This window comes from Cuculus canorus, chromosome 18 (genome assembly GCF_017976375.1).
Source record: "Cuculus canorus isolate bCucCan1 chromosome 18, bCucCan1.pri, whole genome shotgun sequence".
Taxonomy (NCBI): domain Eukaryota; kingdom Metazoa; phylum Chordata; class Aves; order Cuculiformes; family Cuculidae; genus Cuculus; species Cuculus canorus.
This window is the reverse complement of record NC_071418.1, coordinates 13,132,850-13,157,488: the sequence shown is the minus strand read 5'-3', so window position 1 is coordinate 13,157,488 and position 24,639 is coordinate 13,132,850. Positions and strand designations below refer to the sequence as shown.

The window sequence follows — 24,639 nt, the reverse complement described above, 5'->3', positions numbered from 1 at the left end:
CCCATTCTGATCCTGTCCTGCTCCCCTGCTGCTCCCATTCTGATCCCGTTCTGCTCCTATCCTGCGCCCATTCTACTCCCATGCTGTTCCCGTCCTCTTCCCATTCTGCTCCTGTTCTGCTCCCATCCTGCTCCCATTCAGCTCCAGTCCTACTCCCGTTCCGCTTCCATCCTGTTCCCATTCTCTTCCGGTTCCACTCCCATTTGTCTCCAGTCCTGCTCCCATCCTGCTCCCATCCTGTTCCCATCCTGCTCCTGTTTTATAGTGACCTTCCAGTACGTGAAGGGGCTACAGGAAAGCTGGGGAGGGACTGTTTGCAAAGGCTTGTGGGGATAGGACGAGGGGGAACGGGTATAAACTGGAGAGGGGTAGATTTAGACTGGACATTAGGAGGAATTTCTTCATTATGAAAGTGATGAGACACTGGCCCTGGTTGCCCAGAGCAGTGGTGGCTGCCCCATCCCTGGAGGTGTTCAAGGCCAGGTTGGACGGGGCTTGGAGCCCCTGATCCAGTGGAAGGTGTGCCTGCCCATGGCAGGGGGTGGAACTGGGTGGACTTTGAGGTCCCTTCCAACCCAGACTATTCTATGATTCTATGATCTTACAACAATTATAAATGCTTCTGCCCACCTGTTTGTAGTATTGTGTTAAAAGAAGTATAGAAACAAAGAAGCAAGAGTTCTCTAGGGATTTGTTCAATGCAATGGCAGCATCAATATGAGAGAGCAAATTCAATATTAGTATTTAAATTGTAATTATGTTTAATATTGTTTAGTCTATAAAAGTGAGCAATGATATCAACACAAATCTAGCAGCAACACTTTGTTTCTTGCTACAAGAGACTTAAGAAATCAGATAAACTATTATTGGTTTTAACCTTTTGTGTTGCCTCTGTCTATTTTTTCCTCCAAAGAATTTTGATTAAAAGTTTTCTGATTCATCTGCTGAAACCCTGTCTCTAAGGAGAAATTTGAAGCTCATCTTTACAATGATTTCTCCAAAATGACAGTTTCCTGTGTCCCGTGTTCACTCATTTCACAGTCACTCCAGAACAATACACGGTGCTGCCACAAGAACTGGTCCAGCACATCAGCCCAGTTGCCGTGTGACTACATGAATGCTGGCACAAGGGGAAGGAGGCATGAGCAGGACACGGTGCCCAGAGGATCTTAAAAACCTGTTACTATAAATTCGTTACTTCCTTCGTAAAAGGAAGAAAAGAGCTTTACTTTTATCAGTAACAGTAAAGAGCATCCATTCAGTTGGTACAGGAGCTGCGATCCTCTTCTGTGATGCTGATGCTTTGATGGAGATCTTAAAAACTTAAGAGATTAATTGATCTTCAATTTATTATTTAGAAATACTGTCATTGCTGAAAATAAAAGTTGTTCCTTGAGACAAAGCAGCTGAAGATTATGAAGACTCTGTCCTCTCCCAAGTCACCAAGATGATGAAAGGCAGAAGCGCTATGCGGAGCACACGGTGGTGGCACTGAGATATGGAGTTCCTTCCAGGTGGGAATAATTTTCCCTTTGGAATAACTTTGTATGTGTTTCATTTCAGCTAATTAATCAGTTACCTCATATGACTTAGGGTCCCTGCCCATTGCAGGGGGTTAGGACGAGATGATCTTTAAGGTCATTTCCAAGCCAAACTATTCTATGATTCTATTATTCTATGATTCTGTGACTTTATAAGACTTTATCTTGCTAGCTGTTAGGAGAGAGATAATAATTCTTAAAAACTAGTATAAATATTTTTATTTTAAGGATTTTATTTTCACCCTTTTAAGGAAAAAAAGAGTCAGAACTGCATTTCCCATGGTGCACAAGGGCTGCCCGGGCAGATCAGCTGATCCCGATGGTGAAATGTTCTCTATTTCCTGTCCAACATGCATGGAAATCACTGGTGTGTACCGATGTCTCATCGTTCCTTCGTCAGGTGATTTAAAGGCTTTGCACCGCAATTCTCATTTAGAACAATGGCAAGAAACTAGCTCAGTGTCTGGAAAACTGCTTCCTTTGGGGGAAAGAGATGTCATGACAGAAGTAACACGCTGCAGCCTGCCCTGCTAACTTCATGGGAGAAGGTAGAGAGAATCTTGGTCTTCACCTTTGGTACCAGACCTTTAGCTTTGTTTTTTTTCCCTAGTTACTGATTTTCCTGTACATCATTTAAGTGCATTACCAGATTTCTTGCTGAGTTGTTGGTTATGTCCTTGCAGCTAATAAGTAGCTCTCAGTAATCATTACTTTTGAAGCTTTATTGTTTTGTTTTATTCTTTTACTTGTTTGTTTTTAACAGAAGAAGCTTTTAAAAGAAAATAGAGCTTTTCCAGCCCGAAGCTGAGGACTTGGCAAGAAAACAAAACAAAAAATGTCTCCTGAATCAAAAAAACTTTTCAACATAATTATTTTGGGAGTCTCGTTTATGTTTATCTTCACTGCTTTCCAAACATGCGGAAACATTGCGGTAGGTGTGAAGTTATTCATCCTTTTTTGTCTTTTGTGTACTCTCATGTAAGAGTTGCTTTACTTGGGATTTTTTATTGTGCAAGACACCTCAATATTTTGTCTCTCTCCTTTTGGTTTGTGTTAACTCGATTGAGTTGTTTAACTGGGTAATGAATCAGTTTGTATCTTTAAGGTAGCATAGGTATATATGTAACTGATTGCTTAGAAAGCAGAAAATTATCAAATCCTATCAAATATTAGAAATTTAAAATAGTGTCTGTTTGACACTTGCAGTATTAACAATTGAATTACATTGCAATTTCCTTATTTCTGATTATTCTGTGTAGTTCTTTTCAAAATATTTGCTCAATTGCTATTATTAGCCATGCCCCTAGTTTTTCCTAGATTGTTTTTCCTAATCTTTCTTCTCTGTTCTACAAGGGAGACGTTGAGGGGGAGTATGAGGATAGCATCTGACAAGGAGTCAGACTTTCACAATTGCTAGAACTGCCAAGTTACCTTCCATCAGAATAAGTAATTTACTGCTTTGGTAGCATGTATCCCTTTGCATGCTGAAGCAAAATTTGGCATAACATAATCCATGTTACTATTAAAAATAGATTGAAGTCTTACTACTTAAATATTTAGAATGCTGCTGACATACTTAGCGCAGCTCCTGTAACTTATTGAGCTGTTAGCATCGCTTTCCCTATTAGTTGTATGTCTGAAGGACTGTTAAATTTCAACATACCTCTTGAGCCCAAAGGTCTTACAGCTTCTCTTTTCTTGTGTGTAAAAAGAATCTTTTCTGAGTTCAGACATATAAATGTCCTTCTCCTCATTATAGAAATAGCTACTTAGAATTGTCCTTGTGAAAGTCGTGGTGCAATGAGATATCCTACGTGAGTAGGGCTCAGGGATCTTAGAAGCCGTGCAATGAATTCACAGTGCCTCTCTGAATTGGACCCAGTGATTGTGCAGTCATGTAATTTATTCTCACTAGAGTTAGTACAAGTGACTTTCAATCAGCTCTGCCTGCCAGTCCAACTAATTACGTGGTCTCATGATCACTAAAGCTGATTCAAGGGATAAAAAAAGGAACAGGGAAATAATGGGAAGCTAAAAAAGAACGGAAACTCTTATCTGAAGCTCATAGGTCACATTAAGAGTGTTTTGAAACTTCTCCTTTTTTCCCTGTTTTTAAATGAATAGAATCATACATATGTACCTAAGAGAGGTGTTTAGTCTGACCAGAGTTCTGTGAAATACTTTCAAGGTCTCTGATGAAATCATAATTATACCCTAAGGTACCAGTTTGCTGCTTCAAACAGAGATGCTTCCCTGCAAATGTCTCCTTCGCCTTCATTGTGGAGATCGTGTGAAGTGTAATTAATGCTTTAAATTACTTTAAGTTCTTTGTATAGTCCATTAATGATTAATTCTAGTGTTTGATACCAACTTCAAACTGATGCAAGCATTCTCACCCTATAAGCTGTATGCTAACATATACAATGTGTGATTTCTCCTCACAGCAAACGGTTATCACCAATTTAAACAACACAGATTTCATGGCAGTGGCTACACAAGGTAACTTTGCACAGCTCTTATTACTTTGCTCCTTGCAGGGTGAACCTAGTCATAATTCCCATCTGGTAGAGAGTCTCTCAAGAGATTGTAGCATTCTGCTGACTTCATGATTTAATTAACATACTTAAAGCAGTTTTAAACCATAGGTTTCTCTATAGTTCTTCCCTAGAGTTCTACTCTGAATAATGTCTAGTTGAACTACATATCTGTTTTGCATGTTTTCTTTGTGGGGAGAAAAAAACCTAGGTGTATCATCACATTTCTCGGCATTTATCTTAGGAGATAAAGAATATGGAGGTTTATAAATAAACAAAACTGCTAACTAAGGCCTAGGTTGTTTGCGCTCTGTGTGTTGTTTAGAAGAAGGTGGTGTGAATCAACTTCCAGGAAGCACTGCAGCGTAAATGTGAAAGGAGCAGTCAGAAGGAGGAGAAGGAAAGCCACAAGAAGCCACTTCGGTATTTATTGCACTGTCATAGGACAGATTCAGCTAAGCATACCTTTTGTTACCCCAAATTCAGCTGTCATATAGGAAGCCTGGTGGTTCCTGCTGTGAAGGGTGTACTGTCTTCATTTAACTAAAAATACAAACTGGCACAAAGATATCTGTAGAATTTCTGTGGTGTATTTGGCAGAAGATGAAAACCTCACTGACAGATGAATGAGGCTCTGGAACATGCTCGTGTAGTCAGGGGTACAGTATACAATACCTGTTTCTAAGGCACAGTTTGGCAAATGTATATTATAAATCACAAGATGTGCTTGCCTGAATAGGTTTGGACTCTCAGCAGTCTCAGAAAACACCGTACACTCCTGTATCCCATAGAGAGTACTTAGGGTAACAGAGGAAAGGAAGGAAATATTTGACCATGGAAGTTATGCAGTTATTGGAAGTGATATTTTGAAATTGACAGAACATTCTTAAAATCTGTTTCACTCTTACCCTATATTTTATTTTAAGTACTTATTCATCTTTGTATTATTTGGTAGCATGTTCATTATTTATGGAGTATTCTCTGCATTCAAGTCTTCTGTCACCTCAGTGGTTGCCATAGTAGGACCTCAGCTCTCCATGGTTGTTAGTGGTGTATTTTATAGGTAAGTTTTCATTTTGAACTCTTTGTCTGCTTCCTTCGAAGTCTTTCCTTCATTTTTTCACACTTAAATTTCTTGTCATAGATGAAGCTGTGCTGGCTGAGGGAGGTGTCTTGCAGAGATACTGTCTCAATGAGTAGATGTATAGCTGCAGAGTACTTGAGCCTACTGGAAACAGAATGTGTTTCCAGACTTTGCTGCCTGTGGACTTCCGATTGTGGTCTCAGATTATAGTTATATAAAAGAATCATACATGCTTAATGGAGTAAAAAGTTATAAGACCTAAATTACTTTTTAGTGTCACTGAGGAGAGAGTAGCTGATTTAAAAGTAGCTAAATGAGTTATCTGATTGTTAAAGAGCATTGTCCACTTTAGTCTATATTCAGTAAACTGATCTGTTCTATTCTAGCCTATACATCGCAGTTTTTATCCAGCCAGCAACCTGGGCTTTCTACACTGCTTCTGTTTTTTATTGGCATTGCAGCTGCCTGGTAAGCATTGTTCTTACCACTTTCTACTGTTTGGTACATTTGAATATAGCTCTAAAGTATTTTTATTTCCTGAGCAATATATTCTGTGTATTTCAGTACTCTGGACGGCACAGGGAAATTGTTAACTGTAAACCTCTAATGAAAACACCATTGGAAGGAACAGTGGAGTATTCTGGGCACTCTGCAATCCAGGTGAACTTTTTTTTTAATCTCTCTTTTTTTTTTGGTTGTTTACACCATTTTTACACATTCTACTTTTACAATATTAGTAAGTGGGAGACTGCATCGGAAATATTCTACTGGTTCCTTGCAGTCGGCGAGTGGGAGAGGAAGGCTGGGAGCAACATTTCTGCTGCTATTGTGACATTATTAGAACATTGAAGGAAAGGCGCGTATTGCAAACTTCGGCTCTCAACATGCCAAAAGATACTTCTCTCTGATGGGAGCGTTGACATAAATCACAGAATTCACCCTTGATGACGGAGGGCTGTGATCATTTGTGTCAGGATCCAGAATGCCGGCAAATGCCGCTCACAGCCCGGAAGGCCAACCGTATGTGGGCTGCATCCAAAGCAGTGTGGCCAGCAGGGTGAGGGAGGTGATTCTGCCCCTTGTTCCTTGTCTTGTGCGAACCTCATCTGAGTATTGTGTCCAGTTCTGGAATCCTCAACACAGGAAGGATACAGAACTGTTAGAACGGGTGCAGAGGAGGCTACAAAGATTATCGGAGGCTGAACACCTGCCATACAAGGACAGGTAGATGAGTTGGGTTGTTCAGCCTGGAGAAGAGAAGGCTCTGAGGAGATCTTATAGCGACCTTCCAGTATGTGAAGGGGCTTACAGGAAAGCTGGGGAGAGGCTGTTCACAAAGGCTTGTGGGGACAGGATGAGGAGGAATGGATATAAACTGGAGAGGGGAAGATTTAGACTAGACATTAAGAAGAATTTCTTCACCATGAGAGTGGTGAGACAGGGGCCCAGGTTGCCCAGGGAAGTTGTGGCTGCCCCATCCCTGGAGGTGTTCCAGGGCCAGGTTGGATGGGGCTTGGGCAGCCTGATCCAGTGGGAGGTGTCCCTGCCCATGGCAGGGATTGGAACAGATGATCTTTAAGTCCCTTCCAACCTCAAACTATTCTATGATTCTATGATTCTGTGATTTATGATTCTATGCACTGAAAAGCCTGATGGTCCTGAGCCAGCCTCACCTGGGACCTCCACCAACCCTTTCCATGAGCTCAGGAGCCCCATTTAAACTCAGCCTAGGCTTTCAGCTCTCTGGGAGTTGCATTGGATGAGAGCTGGTTTCTAGCAGTGCTGCAGTTGTGCCTAATGCTTGGCTATGGATCCTGACTTTGCCTCAGACCAGCCCTTGTCACCGCAAACTTGTATGATGGTCTGGACTCTCTCTGCTGACCCTTTCTACAAGCTCTGGATCTGCCTGCTTCCCTTGCTCAGCTACTGTGGGGCTTGCGCTCTACCTGATGAGGCGCCCTTCTCTGCTGGATGTTATCCCCTCCTCTTCCCTGAGGAGCAGTCTGACATTGCTGCTTTCTGACAATTTAAAGGCAAAGATGCTCAAGTGGACCTGGGCAGTCTGAAAAGAGATCTTGTTGTTAGTAGCTCTCTGTTATTAAGCTTGAAGTGCTGTGTCAACCAAAATGTCTAACAAAAGGCTTGGCATCAGGGAGGTAGTGAGAATAAAGGTAGTGGATGCTGCGTTGCTGCTGTGGAGTATTTTGTGTCAATAAGGTTTATGCCTTTTGGGAGAGCGTAGTGTATATAGAGCATAGGGAAATACAACAAAAAAAAAGTGCAAGAAGATAGAGCTGCTGGCTTGAAGAGAGACCAGAAAGGCTGGACCATTCCTGGAAAAAAAGCATCTGTAGAGGATTATACTGATAGGTTACTGAAACTTGAAGGCAGCAGGTGAGCTGCATGCAAGAACTGTTGCTCACCAAATGATGCTGTACTAGAACTCGAGCCACTTGGTGGAACTAGAAGAGGATTAATTAAAAATGGATAAAGTACTTCTCTACACAATGGGAGGTTAAACTTTAGAGCTTGCTGCTGTGGGAGCGCAATAGGGTTGGATGGTGGTCAGCAAAATCAGAAAAGGATCTGACTTTAATTTGCAGCAGGGACACAAATGGCTCCTAAAGAGAGATCCCTTTGACAACCCCTAATAGAGCAGTTGTGGATATTGAGACATAACTAGGGAATGAATTGCACTAAGTGCTTGGCTGGTGAGCCTGCGATAGGTGGTGTGGCTAGTGCTGCTGTAGGGACAATACTGAGCTAGTAGAGCAGCAGACTAGACTCAGTGGCCTACTTCTTGTGTTCCTCAACTGATCAAGTACCAGAATGAACATATTCGTATATTATTTGCACACAGCAATTTCCACAAACCCAGCTAATTTGTGTGTTTTATGGTAAGCAAAGTGGGATGACTTGGTGAGAAACTGTGACTCCAAGTCTGTTTTCAATTGCTATTCGTTCAGAATTACTGTACTTTCAGGAAACTGTAGGTAGGAATGGAGGACTCTCCCTTGAGCTGTTAGCAGCCAGTTTAGCATTGCTGGGGCAGTACTTCAGACAAGACATACGACTCTTCTAAGTCAGTGTTACAAAACCATCCTCAGTAAATATGTTTGCTTTTCTAACCTGTACCCCTCCAAAATTAGAGAGAGGCAATTCAATGCAGATTCCTCACTTTTGCTCTCACCTTGTGTCCTTGATCGCTGGAAATGAACAGCCAGTATTATGAGGGAAGAGTCTTCTACTGTGTTTGAAGTTTTATGTAGAGTAAGTAGTTTTCATGGGAAAGCGACTGGTGTCTTATTTCTTTCACAATTGCCACAGTACTATTTTTTTGGATAGAGTATTATTACCATGATGCTGCAGCCTAATCTTAGCTGTTTACCTTTGTCCTTTTTGTTTACAGCTTGTTTTTTGGAAACCTTTATATATACTTTGCTTGGCAAGGAAAAACTCGCATATCAGGTGGGTATTGCTTGTTTCTGTGGAAGGCCATCCTTTGAAGTGTGGTAGGATGAATAAACAGATGAAATAATGAACTGGAAAGTGGCAAGAAACTTAGACAATAGCACAGGGGTTTTTTTCCAGTTTATTGTTACACTGTTTTCAGAGTATATTTTTGATTCAGTATTCCATAGTACTTGTGGCTTTGCATTAGGAAATGTGTTTTGCTGCATGCAGTGCGCTTCAAGTACCCTTCTGTTAGTATTTCATCTATGAAATTCTTCAGAGTGCTAGTTTAGAATAAGATTTTCCACAACAGCTGATTTTTTGCTATGCAGATGCGCTTATGCCCAAATACGCATATTTTAGGGAAAGATATTCTGCAATGTGCATAATATGCACACTGTCCTGTTTCAAAGTAAGTTCTTGGTGTAGATTGTTATTTAAATCAGAACTGGAGGACTGATTAACCTACAAAATAAAGGAAAAGAAGGCAAACCATCCCAGTCCTTTCAAGGCTGCACTAATATTGTGCAGGCACAAAGGAGTAGCGCAACAGAGCTGAGCTGTGCAGCTGGAGTAAGAGTGGTGGTGGTTTGCTGATTAAACTGGGAGTGATGTGGGGGAGTGTGTGAAGAACTGGGTCTTCTTTCCTTGAGTAGTTATGAAGAGTAACTTCATAAATGGGATTGTCATAATACTGTAGAGGTTTTTGATTGACACTAGCGCTAAACTGAGCAAAATAGAGAAGAATAAGCTATAGTATTCTTAAGAAGGTGGATAGTGGGTGGGGCTCATTGGTTTTAAAGCAAAGATTTCTACTTGAAATAAGCAAGGCAAGATGGGGGTATCAGCTAAGAAAATGGCAATAGTGAAAATAGAATAAAATAAGATTTTTAATTATAAAATTTGAATATTGCTGAAAAACAAACATTCTGTAAATAAATAGGGTATGTTGCCCTGTTCCGTAGTGACTGAGGTTTTTTTTTTTTTTTTTTTTTTTAATGATAGCGTTAATATAAAATATCTATTAGAATGGTCAATTCTTTTATCCTTTGGAAGCCCCAGGACACTTCTGCTGTAGTCAATCAGGAAGGAGATGTATTTTTTAAATGACAGTTATCAGGCTTCAGAAATACTGCCCTGTTGAGATGAGTAGTCAACTTCATGTCTCTGTTAGAGCTGTCTTTTCAGGTTTCCCACAGAGAAGGGCTTGGTAGCACAGCACAGGTTAGTTTTGAAAGGTCAGCTCCCACATTCCCTCAGCTTTACCCCAAAGGCTTAATGTTACTGTAAGTATTGGAGACACTTGGATCTGGTGGGACTGAGATCTGGGGCATTTGGAGTTCATGCTCTTTCAAAACCACAGAATGAGAGCAATTAACTATGAGGGAGTTCTGCTGTCCCATTTCTCCTTAGTCTTTACATGTCTTGAGACTCCTCTTTATGAAAAGAAATGTTGGTTTCAGAACATCTGACAGTGTTTAAAAATTCCTCCTTGCTTTTGCTACCTGTATGAAAATATTACAGGCATTTTTAAGTGAAGACTGTATTCTTTTAATCTGTAATCACACATGTTGTTAATTGCTGTAGAGCAATTTGTTTACCTTTTAAGGTAAAGGGAAGTAATACAGGTGTAGGAAATATCTTGCAGGATTGTACTCGAGTTCAAACACAAGTATAGCTGTTTCTTGGCTTTTTCCCCCTGCTTAATGTTGTAATGGGAGTGACTTCTGTATTGTGGATTTTTCCATGCCATGCAAATTGGATAGTGCAGCAGAGCAGGTGCAAAGGGCAGCAAATACTTTCCTCCAGTTGCACATTTCATACTGCGTTAATGAGATTTTGGTGGGTTTAAGGCCTTTATAGTTTACAAGCCTATGAGTTTATGGTACTAACATTTCCGATGCTGATAAAGAGCTGCTTTATTTTTTTTTTAATTTGAAGGCTTTTGGGGCAGTTTGTCTGTCCGTTCTGAATTATATAAGTCTTGAAAATGTACTTTCTTCTGCTAATAGTTCATGCACTTCCTTTGTTAATTGACTCCTCCTTGGTCATAGCCTTTGCATGGCAGAAAATGGGAGTGACACTCTTTAATATGCCAATATTTTATTGGCATCATAAAACTGAGACAGGGAATTTGCCAGCAGCTGGATATCTTTTTGCTCCACGTGGGAGGTAAGTTAGAACATGAGGATGTTGTTTTGTTATGTAGTATGTCTGTTGTTGATTCTTTGACAGTAGTTGAATTAGTTTGAACTGCTTTTTCCACATCTAGTTATGACTCTTGTTTGTTTTTCTGCAGAGAGCGATCGCAGAACTGTCTTCATTGCTCTGACTGTTATCAGTCTCGTGGGCACAGTTCTCTTCTTTCTGATTAGGAAACAAGAGGACACAAAAGCTCCAGGGGAGGAAGATTCTACTAATGAAATCCTGGGGGACAGCTCGTAAGTGCTTATGGCAATAACGTATTGTCACATACTTGTTTGTGCTTTTACTTCTCCACGGAACATTGTATTTGCTCCTCCTCTGAATTGTAAACACATGTTATGAACAACCTGTAGAATTTACAGATATAATAGAAAAGTGCCTGTACCTTAACAAGTGAGAATTAATGTTCTTTACATAACATATTCTCAAGGGTAGAGTGCAGTACTGCACATTAAGTTTTTCTGTTAACAAGTTCCTTTAATAAAGATACCATTTATCTCTTCTCCACCAATTATTATTAAATGTGTATCTGCCTTTTTGTAGTCTGTCTTGCCCTCATAAGCCTAGTTTTAAAGGCTGGAATAAGCAGAAATTCCCTCCTCTTTATAGGTTATCTTTTATGTCCTGAGACATGTTTTTCACATATTCCTTAAATATAGATATGCAACGCACTGATAAATACATTCCAAACGCATAGCTACACAGATTCAGTACAGTTTTGCCTGAAGCATTGGTTTAACGATTTTGCTTTAAGAAAAATGAAAATTTTGAAAAATATTGGTAATTATGCTGGTGTAAAAATGCTTTTTCAAAGCTCAAAGTGCTCAGAAGAGACTGTTAGTGAGGTTAATTTTTCAATGGCATTCACTAGCCTGGAAAGCAAATAAATTTTGTAATTAGTGGTTTAGATTCTCAGAAGCTTTTAATAATACATTAGTATATTCCAGTGCATGATGCTAGGCTAGGAAATGTACAGAAAACTTAAAAAATGAAGCTGCTTTATAGCATAGCAATACAATATGGTGGTGGTTCTTCTATTTTGACAAAGTGATTTGTTTATCCAGGTCTGCAAAAGCAAAAATGACCAGAGCAGTGGCTGCCTTCAGTAAGTACTCTTTCACATAAGAGTTGCTTCAAAAACCACTAACATATCCTTTCCAGCTCTCAGGATTCTGATGATAATGTGATCACTTGGAACAAATCACTTGGGAAGAGAAAATTATGAACAAATAAGGTTTTAAGTATGCATTTCAATTATTTCACTACAGATACAGCCCTTCAGGGATGCCTGCTTGGAAAAACAACTGCCAGATGGCAATTCTTTTCAGACCAGAGATGATGACTTGTGCAGGAACACAGGACTGAGTGTTGAGCCTGATAGGAATTCAGTTGTTTGTGTGAGCATTTGTGGTTTTAAGCCTTGTCAGAATAGGGCATGCATCTGGAAAAGCTTGGGAACCATGCAAACGATGTGTGGGCAAGTGGCTGTTGGTGTGTGATTGGTGTGAGCTGACTGTCTGTGCTTCAGAAGTGCTTCTTCTGGGTGAAGAAACCATGCAAGCAAAGCTTGACTGCAAGCAACCAAAGTGAAGTAGACTTCACTTCAACTGCATACTGGTATAGTCCAGGAGGGGTGCTTCCTTGATGGAGTTTCAAATCAAAGCTACTTTACAGCTGCTTCCTTCTATAGATCATAGAATCGTAGAGTAATTAGGGTTGGAAGGGACCTTAAAGATCATCTAGTCCCAACACCCTGCCATGGGCAGGAACACCTCCCACTGTGTCAGGCTGCCCAAGGCCTATCCAGCCTGGCCTTGAACACCTCCAGGGATGGGGCAGCCACAACTTCTCTGGGCAGCCTGGGCCTCAGCACTCTCATGGTGAAGAAATTCTTACTTATGTCTAGTCTAAATCTGCCTCTCTCCAGTTTATAGCCATTCCCCCTCATCCTATTCCCACAAGCCTTTGTAAACAGTCCCTCCTCAGGTTTCTTGTAGCCCCTTTCAGGTACTGAAGGGTCACCATTGGGTCTCCTCGGAGCCTTCTCCAGGCTGAACAAGCCAAACTCTCTTAGCCTGTCCTCATAGGGAAGGTGCTCCAGCCCTCTGCTCATCCCTGTAGCCTCCTCTGGACCCCTTCCCACAGCTCCATCTCCTCCTTATGTTGAGGATTCCAGATGAGATCAAAAAGAGCAGGTCACCCCTTGGAAAGCTACTGCATAAAAGGTTGTGGGCTTAGTCTTTTTACCAAAAAGAGACTAACATAACAAGATAAATGAAAAGTTTCATGTTGGGTTATTTTGTCACCAAATGATGGCAGTTAAACCCAACAATTTTGACCTGGAGCATCCACAGTTCCCGTTCAAGTTTGATGTTGTCTGCCTGTGACTGTTGTTTGGTTTGAGATCACAGGGATCTACAGTGAGAGTTTATTTATCTTTTTAAGAGGCAATTGCCGTGATCTGAGAGAACAAAAATACAATGAGTGGAAAGCTGTCTGCTGATTGAAAACTGTGTACCCTCTTTAATTCCCCTTTGCATTTGTTACAGAAAAGGATTTCAGATAACAGCGTTTCTTTCAAAGGGCAAATCAATGTTCACTGTGATAAAAGTCAGTTTGTGTAATTTTAACCTGTTTTTGCAAAGACCAGAATGAAGTGTAGACTGTCTTAATAGCATTATCGATTATATTAATTTCCATTATTATGTCTTTACAGAGAAATCTATAAAGCTGAGCTTCACCAAAGAAATTCTGCTTCTCAGTGTGACAACAGCCTACACGGGTATGAAGCAAACGGAGTGTGTAATTGTGTACTGGTGCCAGGGCATTATTTGGAGTTTTAACCCCTGAGCAGGATCACAGTTCCATTACTCTGCAAGCATTACTTCAGTTTTTCAACTAACTTTGAACAAGTTCCTCACTTATGATGTTTCTGTGTTTTGGGAAGTGTTTCTGCTTGGGAGGACGGGTGTAGATTCTGATAGATGCAGCTGTTCTTGGTTCAGCGTGGTTCTGAGTCACCCAAACTGAGGGTCAGGTAAAATTTGTGTAGCTGTTTTTCGTGATTCAGGTTACCAGGTTGTAGATTGTTTAATGCAATTCAATTGCATTTGAATTAAAATTATTTTTGTAGAATGCACAGTGTCCTCTGAGGTGTGGGAGTCTACTAGCAGTCTTCATTTTAGTTTTGGTTCTGTTGGAGGAAAAATTAGCTATTTTCAACTATTTTTGTTACTAGTACTTGCTGTGGCAAGAGCTCTCATTAGGATCTTTAGTTAAACCTGGTCTGGTACTTTTAGACCAAGGTATGAGTTGTCAAATACATTTATTTTTGCCATAAACTGAAGGGTTTTTTTTCCCCACAAAAATACTATAAAGTATTCAAAATGTTATTGGGATCCTTCAGATCCAACAGATTTATTTTTTGAGGGTGTCTTTCTACTTATTTGGCTTTGGATGTAGTTCTGCTCATGATCAAATTAAGTTCGAGGAAGAATAGATGCCTGTTTAGAACCTTGGCTCTAAGTCACTGTTATGAAAAATTGTTGCTAGCTCTTGTAGGTGAAAAGAGAGACTTGGATGCAAACAAGCTATGAACAGTTCTGTAGCATCTCCCAAAGACTGCAGTCGGCTTCGGGTGGAGAAATAGTGATATTGGCTATGAAGTCAGCTTCCACCAGCCACAATCTAAAGTTGCAGGTTACTTCACAGCATCTCCACTTAATCCAAATTAACTGAATTGAATTCCTTGTAGGTATTTAGTGCAATGGGAATGTGAAGGAAGATATCAGGGGAAGGGAGTTGGTCAGATTTCGCCTGATTAATCTGAAATTTGGCCTTAGAGGTAGCAGGGGAAAAAGATCAGTCCAGCTTGTAAGAAATAGCTGGTGCCATCTGGTGGCTCTCAGTCTATAGCGCCACTTTATGCAGGAAAAAGTGACATCTGTAAGGCCAACAAAAGCTTTTTATTGCAAAAATTGGTGGTTGGATTATAAACACTGCTCAAAGTTCACCCCCTTTTGAGGCTGTGCATAGAATTGTAGAATAGTTTGGGTTGGAAGGGACCTTAAAGATCATCCTATTCCAACCCATGCCATGGGCAGGGACATCCCACTAGACCAGGTTACCATGTGCAGTAGCTTGCTACGTGTGGACTGGGGTACAGCGTAACGTATTTTTTCAGTAGCAAAAGGCAAAGAAGGTAAATTAGAAACAGTTCTATATTTTGCACTATTTCTCTTTGTTCAGACATAACACTTTGCATTGCTTTAAATACACTTTCTCTTAAGGAACTAGTATTTATACACTGATAGTTGTAGTCAGGTGAGTTGAAATCAGCTGTGTTACCTTTCTTCACAGTAGGAAGGAAGACGAGTTTAAAACAAATAGCGGTTGTTCTTTCTCAGTTCTAGTTCATTACGGGTAGAAAAGCAGGTCTTCATTTGGTGAGTCTTAGAACCGGGGTGGGTGGAACTTGTGTGTAAAATTCCAAAGTTCTTGAAAGCAGAAATGTAAACTATATGTAGAGGTAGGGTCAAGAGAAGCGGAACTGAAATGCCTGTGACACTAATTAGTGATTGGCTTTTCTTATTATAACTTTAGTAAACTGGTGTAGGAGACTACCATAATTACACAGTTTAAGATTCCCTAACTGCTTCTATTACACATACGTAGTTTAAATATATGTATTTGAAAGGTACTTCAGGGGAGAAATAGCCTTTAGACATAAGGAATTTATTAACAACTTCCATAATAGTTTATCAATTTTGTTTGGTTTCTTGGACAGGTTTGGAATTAACTTTCTTTTCTGGAGTATATGGAACATGTATTGGTGCTGTGAATAGGTTTGGTAGCGAAGAGAAAAGCCTTATTGGTCTCTCCGGTATTTTTATTGGTGTTGGAGAAATTTTAGGTGAGTCTAAATTTACTACCTTATTGACAAAAAAGGATTAAGATGATGTAGTTCCTCAAAATGGGGGTTTTGGGTTTAACTGAATCGTGTCTTTCAAGCTTCCAGTTCAAGCTTCCAGCACTGTTTTTTTTTTTAAACAAAAAATGAAAGATTAGAAATAAAATTGTCAACATTGTTCTTTATTGTACTGCGGAGTGTATTACAGCTTGTAAAGTGAGTACAGACCCAGATGTGAAATACTTGTGATGGAATCCTAAGATTTTTGCATTCTTTTTGGGTCAGTGCAAAGGAATACACAAGAATTAAAATGAGAGAAACGAGGGGGCTACAGTGTTCTTAGGGAATCTTCAGCATTTTGATAGTCTGTTTTTAAATAGTATTCTGTCTAATTTTTATTATTTGTTAGGGGATATCATAACTATTTTACGTGTATTTTAAAAGTATTACTTTTAAATGTAAAAAGATTTTTCTTTAAGAAAGCTAGCCTGTAATAAATGAAATTTGATATTTGAATAAAATTGAATACAGGTAATATTCATTAAGTAAATTATGACTTTGTTTAAACTCAAGTAACACAGTGTTTAAATTAAAAATAAAACCCAGATCACTGTCTTTATGGATCCATGTTGCTAGTGAAGAGATTCGTGGTTTTGCAATTAAGAGCTAAGCACAAGGCCATCCATTTTCACTCCGTCTTGTTGGAGGAAACAGTGGCTGCTGGGAAAATACTTGCCAAAAGGTTAAATGTCTTCATCAGCAATCTCCTGCCCATGTTTTGCAACCTCTTGCAACCCAGAGGTTATGTCATCTGGCAAACGGGTCTGGCGGGTCTGGCAAACTCTTTGGGGCTGTTTTCATGCCTGCTGATCTTTCAGTCTGGGGAATTTTATAATCTGAGTTTTCAGTGTTTTAAGGTCGGTTCTGTTCTTTACATCTTCACTTCTGATTATCCAATCTTTTCCACTTGTGCAGGTGGAGGAATCTTTGGTTTACTGGGCAAGAGTAACCGCTTTGGCAGGAACCCCATTGTGATGCTGGGCATCGTTGTCCATTTCATAGCCTTTTATTTAATTTTTTTCAACATGCCAAATGATGCCCCTATTGCTCCAATGGAAGGAACGGATCGCGTTGCATTTATGACTCCAAGGTATGTAAACTTTATATATAAACTCAAGATGCATATAAACAGCTTGTTCCTCTCTTAGAAGACTTGAAGCTGCTTTTCTGTGTGGCGACGAACTCCATACAAAAGGCTTTGAGGAATTCTGTTATTATTAAAGGTAGATATTCTACCAGTGGCATAAGAATAAAATGCATGAGGATGGATGCTTGATAGCAGTTCTTTCACTTGAGAATTGACATTCCTGACATCTATTACAGCAGTAAGCTCAGCAACTGTTGTGCTGTCAGGAACTTGGTTTATTTAAAGCAGCAGGCGCAGTTTTACTGCTGCGAGAAGCACCAGCTTTGTGCTGTTGCGCTAGTTTCCAAAGAAACTAGCTCATGGTTAAAATCCACTTGATCTAATTGGAGCCATGCCATGCCTGCCTCTTATACCACTCAGCCTTGGGGAAGAATATAAGGAGCTTTCTTATCTCATCATTGCAACCTTCTTGTGGGCTGTATTCTTGCCAATTTGTTTGAAAACAGTGTTGTCAGTTTGTTCAGCTGCTAACTTGCAATTATAAGCATTTTTGCCTGTGCAGGTGACGATTCTTTAGTTAACTGGGGTATTTTTCTGAAAAATGAAATGGAATTTCTCTAGAATTGCTGCAGTTCTTAATGAACTTACCATGTGTCTCAGCTTTTATTTACTGCCTTGTGGGCTTTGTGGCTTTAAGCACCAAAGAGTTTCTTTAGCGGTTCTAATTCAGTGCAGATTTGACTGCAGGTAACAGTAGCAGAAATATTAGCAGTCAAAAAATGAAAATGTGATGAAACTATTCCCCTTGCCAAGCCAAGTATTCACAGTTCTTTTCCAGTGGAATTGAAAGTTGGATAATTTTCTTCCATTCTCACTTTCCAAATAACTCTGCAAGGGTAGTTTGTAGATGTTTAAGCTGTTTGAACGAATGGCTTTTGACTTTGACTTGCTTTCTCCTTCAGCAAAGAAGTGGCCATACTCTGCAGTTTTCTCTTGGGGCTGGGGGACAGCTGCTTTAACACCCAGCTCCTTAGTATTTTAGGATTCCTCTACTCCGAAGACAGCGCTCCTGCCTTTGCCATCTTTAAGTTTGTTCAGGTATTACATGACGTGGCCTTTCAAAAGTCTGTTTGAATGTTATTGAAATACTACGCTTGGTTTTTAATGAGCTGAGAGAAATTGTTGTTTCTGCAAAGGATTTCAGACTTTATCTTTCACAGGAGAGAAGTTTTTTTTTAGGTAGATGTAGCTTGGTTGTGTACCTTGGTGTGACAATATAATCAAATTGCTATTCCTTACAAGTTTTGAGGGAAGTTAGAGTTGGGAATTGTAGTTGAAAGGCAAGTACAGTTAGCCAGACTTGGATTTTAATTAAATAATCGTTCACTGAATTTATTTTCTGAAGCTTTTGATGGAGGGGGAAAAAGGAAAGAATTTATGTGAACAGTATTTGAAGAGTTTGGATGTTGTACCATGTCACTGGGAGTTACCAGGTGGGTATGCAGGCAAAAGGGATTGAGTAATGTTTCTGTCCTTGAGTTGTCAGAATGCCTAAATAAACGCAGCTAGGCTAGCTGGAGACTCAGTGAAAAGTCTTCGAATGATAGAAACACAACTGCTGTATTTTGAGTAGATCACTTTGCTCGCAGGCATTAGTCTTACTTGGTACTGAATGTTCCAGGTCAAGATCTGGTGTTGCAGAGGTACCAGTAGAAATAGGATGGTGGAAAGCGTTGAGACTGCTCATACATGGTCGCACCCAGAGCAAGTGCTGGGAGCAGAAGTCAGGTTTAAAAGATAACAGCTGCCTGCTTCAAAAACATCTTTCTTTTTCCTTATACATGGCCTAATTTTTATATCGTTCTCACTGACATGTAAGAATTGGAGGTAGGCATAGAATATAAAAATTCTTTATACAAGCTCTAATGAAAATTTTACTTTTAGAAAGGATAGATTGCAAGTACGCAACACTGCCTGTCAAAGCCTCTAGCTATTTTGATACAGAACAGTTTGTGATGCTGTAAAACTGAAAATAGTTTTCTAGATTTTGTCTTAAAGCCTTGGCAGTTACGTTTCTAGACAAACTGCTTTAAGCTACCAGAGAAATGCGCTTGTGATGCTATAAAGACTTTGGAGTTTTGTATTCGGTTTGTGCAGTGAACGCTATTTAAATAACAAGTAAAAGCGACATCTGTTGTATATCATATTAAGGCATATGTTGAGCTATAATGAAGTTTTAGGATTTTATTTTCTATAGAAGGGTATGACTGAGTTGCATATTAAACTGTGTATGTCTCAATTGATAATCCTTGTATAGTAGTACAGCCTGGGTACCTCCACTGATAATCTTTTTACGTTTTGTTTTTCTCTCAGTCCATCTGTGCTGCAGTTGCCTATTTCTACAGCAACTACTTCCTTCTGCAGTGGCAGCTCCTGATCATGGTGGTCGTCGGCTTCTGTGGAACAATTACCTTCTTCGCAGTGGAGTGGGAAGCAGCAGCGGCCCTTGCTGCCCGTGGCTCGGACTACAGCAGCATTTGATCTGGATACTGTTCCTAGGCCAACAGAAGGGAAAACACAGGCACATTTGTTGTGAAGTGATGCGAGAAGGTGAAAAGATTGAGTTGCTCTAGAGGTTAAGATGGAGGAAGCTACTAGGAAATAGCACTCGTTCCGAGTGTGAAACATGGGAGACAAATTCCAAATCTGAAGGTTTTTTCTTTAATCAATGGAGCCCTCTATGCGTGTTCTTAAAAATCCGGTGTAAGAAAAGGAAGGAAATGTAGAGATCTATGTATTGAACAGTTCTGTTCTGAGATGTACCTTTCATAATGTAATTGCCTAATTTCACTTTACTGTGCACTACAGAATTACTGTTTCTTTTTTCTCCTTAAATTATTTTTCCTATACTCTGGTTCTGCAGACACGTGAATTCTTGTATTGAATGAGTGGTGTTTTATATATCACAGAATGTGTCTGCACAACTGAAATCAATTTTGTCATTGACTTTTTTTCAACAATTAGACATGTAGAAGTATTCCTGTGGGAGAAATTGCTGCCTTATTCTGTATCACCCAGTTCCTTGTTTCCCAGGGGTTTGTTTAAGCCCATGAAATAGATTAATGAACTTTGTCAGATGCATATTTTTCTTTGAAGAAAATAAATCAGGTTGTAGTGTGGTACAAAAGATTTTACCAGAATTTGAAGAAGTTACCCTTGGGCATCTTAAGGATGTGATCCTGAGAGAGGGAAAATATTGATAATCAAAACCAGGATAGCTGTTAAAACTCTCTCAGGGTAATGCTGTGTGAAAGACCATCAGACACGGCTTCCCTTCCAGAGTCCCAAAGAGTTCTCTTTGTGTTTTCTTGAGGAATTTACATCATAATCTGTGTGGGGAACAATGCCTAAGAGCTTTTAAAAGTACAAATAGACTCAATGTGAACTGTAGGAATAATTTTCCAGTGCTTATTCTACTACATAGTCTAAAAATACTGGGAACAGTTGATGTAAACTGTTTCATTCTACGTATTTTGGGAAGATTGTACTGTAATCTTTTTCTGCCAAATGCGAAAACAAGGATAGTAGCATAGTAACTAAGGTTTAGTCCAAAACTGTTATCTATAATATTGGCAGTAAAACGCAACTCGCCTTGGTGCATCTCACTTTGGTTTTATGTCTACATGATTCTGTAGTGCTTGCAGTGATGTTTTTGTCCAGCAGACAAGATGCAATAGAGAGCAGGTATGGAAGGCAGAGAAGCTGGTTTTAGACACTCCATGTAGCTATATTTAGGAAAAGTATCATTCATCAACCTTTTTTTACTGTGCAGTCAGAATGTTAATGTCTTGTCTTTAAAGATGAGTTAAAGCTGACTTGGTATGTGTCAGAAGCTCCTGCGTGTCATAACTACGTAGGTGTACCCAAGGTTAAACTTGGTGAGGTTGTATGGCATCTCCTGTGACATCTGCTGTCACTCCTGCTCTCCCAGGGTGTGTAACACAACTCCTGGGAAGCACAGGCCTCTTTGTGCACACTAAAACAGCAGCGAGGGATCATCATACAGGCATCTAAAAAGGGATTTTTAAATTCACTGCAGGTTTTTGCTGTGAGATCAGTAAAGTGTTAACGGGAGAATGAGACGGCATGCCTGAATGTTTGGCAAGCAAAGAAATACATGAGGACAGCCAGGAAAGAGCCTTGTATATTCCCAGAAGATTTAATGAATGATGTAAAAGAAAATGAGACAGAACACACATTTGAGCGAGGAGTACCGAAGCCATTCCAATTTGTCAGACAAACCGAAAGCATTCATTCAGTATTCAATCAATACGTATGATTGATGTGACTAGCGGCACTCTAATGCCTTGCTCTTTTCCACTTCTCTTATCCTATAATTTGAAGCATACTATTTTTGTATACTGAGCACTCTAAAAGGTATAGATGATAGGATGCTGCCAGTGATTAGAATTCTCTTGTTGCTACACGTTTGTTTTCTCTCAAGTATCAAAAGGGATAAAGAGCTTTTTCTTAAGATGGGGAATTTCTTCTTTTCCTGTACATATTGAGAGAAGAGTTGGAAGTTCACAAGAAACAATTTTGTCTTAGAGTACATGGGGGTGGGGAATGATTCCGGGTCTTGTGGTGATGACTAACTTATACATGCTTTTAAAGAGATGCCATTTAATTGTAGCTAGGTTATGGCTCTCGTGAGGTTGCTTTTTAAATTGATATCTTTTAATGATGAGCTATGTGGTTCATCTACCATATAACTCTTTTATCAACATTTTATTAGAAATTGAAGAAAATTGCTAAGTTTACGTAGCTTCAGAAAGCATTTTGAGACCCGCTTTCAGGGACACTAATGAACTAGGACTTGTGGATATTTAGTACCTCTGAATCATCTGCTTTACTTTCTTTTTTTTCTGTTCTGCTTGCTCTGACTCAATATCAGATAATGCTAAAATGTTGTTCAGAGCTATTTATTGGGTCATTAAAGTGAAGTAGTATTGTTCTGTGACAAGCTTTACAAGCATTCATGAAATTATCTAAACTGCCTCATGGATGGACAATCTTTTTGTTAACTGTACAAGTATTGCTTTTGACATTCAATCTTAAGAGACAGTCCTCAGTTATTCAAGCTGATGACATATGATTGCTTTTCGCTTACTGGTATTTCTTTGATCTGTGGGGAGGTGAAAAATCCATCCAGCTATACACAATTTTTAGTTTGGTCAGAATTCTTGGTATAGCAATATAAAGAACAGTAATGCCGACATCCACGTACGTTTTGATACCTTAATCTTTTTATCAGCATTTTCCATCCCTGAGACTGAACCCCGTTCACTTCACCTCCTTGGCCTTGGAAAAACTTGAGGTTAATCTGAATTGGGAGCTTGCTGTTCAGTTAAGCAGGATTTGGAAAAAAAAAGGCTTTTGCTGTATTTGTGGTATTATGGGTTTGTTTCACGTTAGGGATTTTATCTTTATATGCAAAAAACACATTAAGTTGCTCGAGGTTATTGAAAAGAAGTCTTTCATTTGGCTTTTTTCTCATATCTTTTTAGATTGCTTCTAAGGTTTAATATCTTGACATATCACATCCCCAAGTTTTTCAAACAAATGCTAAAGAGGAAATGAAAGCTGATATTCTTGACAGCTGAGTGCCGAAGAACCCACTACAAATTAGTCCTTAATGCGTGTCAGAAGCATACCTGTATTTTTATCTTGCCAGTTGGTTTTCATTTTGATATATGAATGTATGGAAACAGAATCGATTCTGCAGCTGCAGACTTTGTTCATAATTGTGTCTGGTGTTAATTCCATTGGGTACAATCTATGTTAGCAAGTTGTGATAAAGAGAACCATTTATAAAATGTTCTTTGTAAATAATATATAAATTTCTGCGGATATAGCTAAACTCGTAAGGGATATTAAAAAAATCATAACCTTTTGTGACCATTTTAAACTATGCTGGAAAGAACTTCCTGGAGAGGTTTGCTGGTATAAATTTATGGGAAAATAATTTCAGTGTAGAAAACCAGGAGTCCAGACAGGACTGTCTGTGTCAGTGAACCAGACAGGGGAAGCTCCTTTTGGCTGACTTTGAACTCCACGGGTTTACTTCAGGTGGGAAACGTGGTTCCATGGACACCAGCCTGTCTAAGTGCCAGTAATTGCTGCTGCAGATGTTGCCCAGCAGTGGGTGTGGATGGGAGGAGAGAACCTCAAAGATGGGTTTCTGGGGCAAGGATTGTTTCCTTTCGGTATAAATAGGAACAACTTTGTTCAACGTCATACCAGTAAACACAGTGCTCTGACTCAAATTGTGCAAGAATCTTTGTTAAGACAGAATAGTAGAATCATTAGCATAAGTTTTTCTTGTGAAATATGTTTTTGAAGACTTTATCCACACTGCTATCGTCCTTGGAGGGCTTCTAGCCCTGCTGAATGGCAGCTGTGGTTAACACCATGTTTTCCTTGTTCGCTGGTAGGTCTCGTAATGTGCTGGCTGTAATATTGAAAAATGAGAGGATTTAAAGACAGAGATGAAGTCAAAGCCAGGTGCTTAACAGGATGCTGCTACAACCACACTGGTTCAGGAGCAAAGTTGAGACTCTTGCAGCTTTCACGGGTAGAATCCACATGAGGCTTTGATAAGTTTAACTTCAGGGGTTGTGTTAGCACTGCAGAGAAGCAGGAGAGGGTGGAGAAAACATCCTTGAAATGCACTGGAGAGCAAATCTGGAACAGAGTAATTCTCAGCGGGCGTGTGAGTGGGATGCTCTGTTTAATTGAGTTTGGACATTTGGCTGCTGCTGGCGTTGACTCCATTCCTATGTTTCATACTTCCTCTGCTATCTTATTTCAGCTGTTGACGTGTCTCCCTCCAAGCTATCCTTTTTTTGTTTACATTTTGACACTGTGCAGAAGTCTAATTAAAGTGATTGAAACTTTTTCTTACTTTAATAAAAGGTGTCTTTGGGTTAGAATTGGTGATAATTAAGAACAGGCTCCCACAGTGATTATCTTAATGAAAATGCTGATTCTGAGTGTTTCAAGTGAGTGTTGCTGACTCTCTGCTCTACTTCTTTTCATGGTCACAGCCATGCAAATAAAAATGAATCACAGACAATGCTTTTGTTAATATGCTGGTTGTCAGAATTGTTCTTGTCATGCCAGGGGCTTTCGAAAAGGGAGATGCTGTCTTGACTGATGGGGCTCAAAGTGCTGTGTGCACCTCTGAGAGCCTGCGTAGGGAAATGGAAGTGTTTGGTTTAGTGCTAAAAAGCTCTCTTGAACCACTTAATTCTAGGCCAAGCATAGACAACTGAAATGGCTCAGGAAAATCAGGATGATGCAGTCCTGGCCTGTTTGTTTTTCCCTGCCCTTTTTGAGAGCCCATCTTAAGAAAACTGATGCTGTTATTGAGAGGAGAATGTGTCTAATGCTCTTATTTTTTTGGTGTGAGTTCCACTCCCAGTATCCTTCCCCACAACTTGAGGTGCTTTTCTCCTAACTCAGGTATTGCATGTCTGAAAGACTCCACGAATTTAATCAGAATTGTGGAGTATCTGGGTCCTGTTTATTTAAAATTAAATGTAGATGTGGGGCCCATTGTCAGCCAAACTCTGTGGCTAAAAAGCACTGTTCGGACCTGGCTTTGTACTGTGATGAAAGGACATGGGGGAGCAGCAGGGAACAGTTTTGCTGGCCTTCGTTTGGCTGGGTGGTGTGGAAGAACATGATTGCAGAGGTGAAGATGT

The 24,639-nt window shown here is 39.8% G+C and overlaps 1 protein-coding gene across 1 annotated transcript; it reads left to right on the top strand.

Moving 5' to 3' along the window:
- Positions 1 to 1,847: 1,847 nt before the first annotated feature.
- Positions 1,848 to 23,827, top strand: MFSD11 (major facilitator superfamily domain containing 11). The gene is given in 13 exon segments (XM_054083536.1): positions 1,848 to 2,089; positions 2,305 to 2,472; positions 3,986 to 4,013; positions 4,016 to 4,040; positions 5,031 to 5,138; positions 5,546 to 5,627; positions 10,914 to 11,053; positions 11,882 to 11,922; positions 13,534 to 13,599; positions 15,604 to 15,729; positions 16,702 to 16,876; positions 17,836 to 17,971; positions 19,247 to 23,827. Coding segments are annotated over 12 exon segments (1,191 nt in total). The 5' UTR covers positions 1,848 to 2,089; positions 2,305 to 2,376; the 3' UTR covers positions 19,415 to 23,827.
- The last annotated feature ends 812 nt before the right edge of the window (positions 23,828 to 24,639 follow it).